Source organism: Diaphorina citri, unplaced genomic scaffold (assembly GCF_000475195.1).
Source record: "Diaphorina citri unplaced genomic scaffold, Diaci psyllid genome assembly version 1.1 scaffold232, whole genome shotgun sequence".
Classification (NCBI taxonomy): Eukaryota; Metazoa; Arthropoda; class Insecta; order Hemiptera; family Psyllidae; genus Diaphorina; species Diaphorina citri.
In genome coordinates, this window is record NW_007377669.1 from 139,783 (window position 1) to 145,909 (window position 6,127).

The 6,127-nt window shown below is 35.8% G+C and overlaps 1 protein-coding gene across 2 annotated transcripts; it reads left to right on the forward strand.

The window, feature by feature from the left end:
* Positions 1–1,840: 1,840 nt before the first annotated feature.
* Positions 1,841–5,445, forward strand: LOC103506392 (gamma-glutamyl hydrolase-like). Of its 2 annotated transcripts, none has more exons than XM_026821453.1 (6): positions 1,841–1,976; positions 2,277–2,502; positions 2,918–3,029; positions 4,018–4,247; positions 4,472–4,958; positions 5,030–5,445. In XM_026821453.1, the coding sequence occupies exons 2-5, from the start codon at positions 2,327–2,329 to the stop codon at positions 4,851–4,853; spliced, it is 900 nt and encodes a 299-aa protein (XP_026677254.1). In that variant the 5' UTR covers positions 1,841–1,976; positions 2,277–2,326; the 3' UTR covers positions 4,854–4,958; positions 5,030–5,445. The 2 variants fall into 2 exon arrangements, with proteins under 2 accessions (XP_026677254.1, XP_026677255.1); XM_026821454.1 differs by having other exon boundaries at positions 4,472–4,942; positions 5,010–5,445.
* The last annotated feature ends 682 nt before the right edge of the window (positions 5,446–6,127 follow it).

Below are 6,127 nucleotides of genomic sequence, written 5' to 3' on the forward strand. Positions count from 1 at the left end.
CATGTAGGTCTACCCCCTTTCTTATCAGATAACATCAGATCATAACCCCTCTGTTATCAGATAACCCCTTCCTTATCAGATAACATTTCCTACCAGATAACCCCTTCCTTATCAGATAACAGATTCTTACTGTTACAACAAGTTTCAGTGAAAAATTACTTACCCGTCTATAACAGCAACAACAATTTGTAATATTCCAGCTTATTTAAGTAATTTAAATCAAATTAAAAAAAAAAAAAATCAAATTTAATCATTTAACTTCAAACAGAATGATAGATGATAGTGTTCCTTGATGAAGAATACAATACACTAATGAAAAACTTCGAAAATTCGATGTTTTCAATTTCGTCACTAGAGTGACCGTCACTAGCGTGACTAACTTTGGTCAACAATAACATTAGGCTTCTTCTGAATTGGGTATTCTGAGCTTCCTGAATGCTGACTGCCGACAATTTTAACCATAAAAATCACTGACTTTGTTGAATTTTTTGAGGGTGCTGAAAATTAATAGAGAGGTACACTAGTCATATTGATCGATAATTAATCGACAGTGTCACTGTATTATCGATCGATACACTTCCTCCTCTTCCCGTACAAAGGACGAGTAGGCCGCACGTTCGAAATGTAACAGCATGAAGGACGCAAATGATGACATCAAAAGGAAATATGGGTATACCTAAATAGTTTCTTTCAAGTTTCCAGATTTTCCTTGGCCTTGTTTTCCTCAGTCTAGGCATAACTTCGTTTCAAAAACGTGATACGAAATTAAAAAAAAAAATTTCCATCCCTATAGTTTCACTCCACCCTAATATGGGGATACCTAAATAGTTTCTTTCAAGTTTCCAGATTTTCCTTGGCCTTGTTTTCCTCAGTCTAGGCATAACTTCGTTTCAAAAACGTGATAGGAAACTTCCATCAGTGAAGCAACCACACTATAACATACAGACTGGTTAAGGTAACCTGGATTTTGTATTAGGATTATGACAATCATATAAATCCATTATTAATTTCAATAATTTATATCACTGCTACTACTCATCGCTTTGGTTAGGTAGGATGCGGTCCTGCCCCTTCGGAAACCAAATTAACCTGTTGATCACCTCAAGATACACAATACCTACATTCAAAACCGGGTCCGATATGTGTAATACGACGTAGAACCTTGATATAAAATTTTGCATGTTCTATTGTATTTCAGCATAAGCACTTTGAGCTTTCGCACCGAAATGATATGTGATATGTGTAATACGAATACGACGTAGAACCTTGATATAAAATTTTGCATGTTCTATTGTATTTCAGCATAAGCACTTTGAGCTTTCGCACCGAAAATCATACTAATAACTCATACCCACACCTTTATAAAGATAAGGAAAATAGAAAGTGTTACAACTGGTGGTTACCTACCCACCATATTCCTAGTCCAAAATCAGAATAGAGAGAAAAGCTTTTAATTTTTTAACCATTTTACATACTTAGTCAAATTCAATCTCAAATGTAATATGGGAAAGGGTTAAAAGAAAAGAGCTTAGTAACAAGATAATGACGAAGTAGGTAGGACTTGGAGTTGAGAATTTGGACCATTACGACCATACTTAGGTACATAGGTGTAAAACAACCAAGGGTTAATGAAAATTGATCACCTTACTAACCATATCCCATATGAAAGGAAACACCAAGTATTGTAATACAAATACTGAAACAATACTGAAATCACTTGTTGAAGGACCATTACGACCATACTTAGGTACATAGGTGTAAAACAACCAAGGGTTAATGAAAAATGATCACCTTACTAACCATATCCCATATGAAAGGAAACACCAAGTATTGTAATACAAATACTGAAACAATACTGAAATCACTTGTTGATAAAATTTCGATACTGTAAAACTGCAGGAAGTAAAAATTACCAACATCATTTGAAGATTTCATTTCGTGTCGAAGTTGGAGCAGGATAAGATCTCAGCATGAAGGTAAGGTGTTGGAAATTCGAAGAAAACATTTTTTAGTGCCTCTTTGAGACCTGTAAGTAAAATAAATTTGGCAATCCAAGAATAGTTTCCTCAAACTCCTCAAAATCATTTGCCTACCTGCCTGCAGCCCCATGCCTAATATAGCAAACTTAGACACCTTACACTTACAACGATACATGCTGCTTTTGAAGTAGGTAATTGCTAATTAGTAATTACTTATTTCATTAGGTAAGTAGGTTTCCAAAAGTACTTTAATTTTCTTGAGCCAAGTCATTCCAGCAGTTCTTCCTTTCTTTTCAGGAAACAATCTTCTTTGTTTTGGCAGTGATGTGTTTTTTCTTGTTTGTCATATGGAAGCTACTGAGCGACCAATTATTGGCATCCTAACTCAAGAACCATGTCTAGGGGTGGACAAGCATTTCGCGGATTTCAAAAGCTACATTCCTGCATCCTATGTTAAAGCTGTGGAAGCATCTGGTGCAAGAGTTGCTCCGATATTTATAGGAAATCCGGAGGCTTATTACAGGTAAGTATCCTCTCATAACTACTACTTTCCCATTAATTTAGTACTAGGTACTTTCCTATTATGCAATTTAGGTATCCAGATTAGGTAGTCGTATTTAAAATTAACAGATTATGAGATAATATAAGAAACAAAAAGTTTTCCTGTAAACTACAGATATGTATTTGTATAGGAGCATAAAGATCTTTTGTAGGAATTGAATAAACCTTATCATCATTATTATTATCATCCATTACTCGTAAGGTTAAGTTATTGCCACAGATACATCTAGATTCCTTTTTCCTAATAATGCAATGCAATTAGTATTGCGAATACGATTAAATCTTTTGTAATAATTAGGTAGACAAATAGGTACCTACCCTAGGTATCGATAAACACGTAAACAGGATTCCATAATTTCTAATAATCTCCTTTTCAGGAAAATTCTTGGTCAAGTGAATGGAGTTCTAATACCAGGAGGTGGCGCCAGTTTTTATGCTGATGATGGTTACGCTAAGGCAGGGGCCATGATCTATAAAATTGCCAAGGAGGTAAGTTATCGAGAACTGGATATTTGGCAATCACTTTTGAAAATTGAGTTTTTTTTTCTTCATTTCATAAATTCATTTTAGAAGTGATAGTGATATTTTGTTTTATTTTATTTTTGCCCAAATATTTTTACCATTCGCAGTTCAACGAGAACAGGGACTACTTCCCGATCATGGGCATCTGTCTCGGGTTTCAACTTCTCACATTTCGCGGATTTCAAAAGCTACATTCCTGCATCCTATGTTAAAGCTGTTGAAGCATCCGGTGCAAGAGTTGCTCCGATATTCATAGGAAATCCAGAGGCTTATTACAGGTAAGTAAGTATACTTTCATAACTTCCTTAACGGAGTAGGTATGTATCTATAATATTAATTATGTTTGTAATATGTACCTACTTTCCTATTAGGTCTCCCTTAAAAGCCTTAAGGTTTATTACCAGAAATGTACCTATTTCTTTTTCCTCATAGGAAATGTAATTAATTAATTACTATTGCTAATATGATTAAAAATCTATTGTAATAATTCAAGATTCATTAGATCTTTTTTTTTTTCTTTTTTTTTTAATTTTAATATCCTTTTCAGGAAAATTCTTGGTCAAGTGAATGGAGTTCTAATACCAGGAGGTGGCGCCAGTTTTTATGCTGATGATGGTTACGCTAAGGCAGGGGCTATGATTTATAAAATTGCCAAGGAGGTAAGTTGTCGCGACCAACCCCTTCATAATATTATTAGCAACATAAAGTGGGTGCTCAGTGAGCACCCACTTTATGCTCACTTCTGCAGTCTGCTCACTTCTGCAATCAATATACGTTCTGCAAAATATCGTTTTCGATTCTATCAAAACCAAACATACTGGATATTTGGCAATCACTTGTGAAAGTTGAGTTTTTTTATTTGATTCATTCATAACTTAGAAATGATAATCACCCTAATACTCGTACTTTCTCTAATTTTTTCTTTCTTCCAAATACCTACTTTTACTATCCGCAGTTCAACGAGAACAGGGACTACTTCCCGATCATGGGCATCTGTCTCGGGTTTCAACTTCTCTTGTACACCAGCAACAACGAGAACGAGCTGAGAACCAGGTGTGACTGTTTCTACGAAAATCTGGCCCTCGAATTCATGCCCAGTTTTCGACAGTCTCTCTTGTACAGTCGAGCCCCCATTCATGTCCTGCAGGAGCTGGCTACCTCACACATTACTCATAACTGGCACATGTAAGTGGAGGAATATGAGAGTTTAGCAGCTGGGAGTCTTACCAAGTATCAGTCGTTACTGGGATACTGGGGCGGCATGTCAAGAATCATTAGTAGATGTGCCAGGCATATAAGTTGTCCTTCATTCATAGAAATTAGTTTAGTTTTGTCGAAGAAAGAGACTATCAACGTCTGTCTTTTAAGAAATATTCAGAGCTCTCATAAGAGCCCGTTCTGTTTTTCAGGTGGTGCATCACGCCGTCCAATTTCACCGACAACGGTCTGGCCAAGGAGTGGAAAGTGCTTTCCACCAACTCCAACAATCGCGGCCTCAAGTTCATCTCGAGCGTGGAACACAAAGTCTACCCATTCGCCGGCATTCAATTCCATCCAGAGAAGAACGCCTACGAATGGAAGCTGACGCAAGATAACCCACACACGAGAATCGCCATTGAAAATGCCCGCTACTTTTTCGACTGGTTGGTGTCCCAAGCGTCTGGCAGTCATCATTCATTTGAGACAGAGGAGGAGGAAAAGGCCGCCCTTATCTACAACTATTGCCCTGAGTACACAGCCTATATTCCAGGCATAGGATATGATCAGACCTATCTGTTCAAAAACGTTTAGATGAGAATACCTTCTTTGTTGGAAAACAGTAAAATTACCTCCAGGTTTAATATAAGTTTGACACTGAAAAAAGTAACAATAAATAATAGGTATTTTCTATCTTTGGTTGTTTCCTTTCGAAAGTTTGACACTGAAAAAAGTAACAATAAATAATAGGTACATATTTTCTATCTTTGGTTGTTTCCTTTCGCTGAGTCAAAACAAACTACGTTCTTTAAATCTTTATGTCCTCTACCATGGGATATTCTTAGTTTTTACACCACTGAAAAGACAGAAAGCAATCACTCAGGTCTCCAGCACTGACTATTATCATATCATAATTTTTAAACAGAAGATTAATAATTATGAAAATAAAATCTCAAGATTTTGACGTCCAATTATCTTGTAATGTGAAAAATTCTTAACTCCAAGTCCTACCTACTTCGTCATTATCTTGTTACTAAGCTCTTTTCTTTTAACCCTTTCCCATATTACATTTGAGAATCTTGAATCTGACTAAGTATGTAAAATGGTTAAAAAATTAAAAATATAAAAGCTTTTCTCTCTATTCTGATTTTGGACTAGGAATATGGTGGGTAGGTAACCACCAGTTTTAACACTTTCTATTTTCCTCATCTTTATAAAGGTGTGGGTATGAGTTAGTAGTATGGTTTTCGGTGCAAAAGCTCAAAGTGCTTATGCTGAAATACAATAGAACATGCAAAATTTTATATCAAGGTTCTACGTCGTATTACACATATCGGACCCGGTTTTGAATGTAGGTATTGTGTATCTTGAGGTGATCAACAGGTTAATTTGGTTTCCGAAGGGGCAGGACCGCATCCTACCTAACCAAAGCGATGAGTAGTAGCAGTGATATAAATTATTGAAATTAATAATGGATTTATATGACTGTCATAATCCTAATACAAAATCCAGGTTACCTTAACCAGTCTGTATGTTATAGTGTGGTTGCTTCACTGATGGAAGTTTCCTATCACGTTTTTGAAACGAAGTTATGCCTAGACTGAGGAAAACAAGGCCAAGGAAAATCTGGAAACTTGAAAGAAACTATTTAATTGCGTTTTTTTTTCTCTCTCTTCTAATAGGTATCTAACATTTAATATGAATTTGCTTTCTGTTATAAATGGTAGGTGTTTTAGGTAGATCGGAAGATTAATATGACTAGTGTACTGCTACTCTCTATTAATTTTCAGCACCCTCAAAAAATTCAATAAAGTCAGTGATTATTATGGTTAAAATTGTCGGCAGTCAGCATTCAGAAAGCTCAGAAT

What these genes read in the sequence shown, in the direction of transcription:
- LOC103506392 (XM_026821453.1), top strand. Translation starts at nt 2,327, where the DNA reads ATGGAAGCTACTGAGCGACCAATTATTGGCATCCTAACTCAAGAACCA. An exon ending in AATCCGGAGGCTTATTACAG is followed by an intron (nt 2,503 to 2,917) that starts GTAAGTATCCTC and finishes TCTCCTTTTCAG; the next exon opens with GAAAATTCTTGGTCAAGTGA. An exon ending in TCTATAAAATTGCCAAGGAG is followed by an intron (nt 3,030 to 4,017) that starts GTAAGTTATCGA and finishes TACTATCCGCAG; the next exon opens with TTCAACGAGAACAGGGACTA.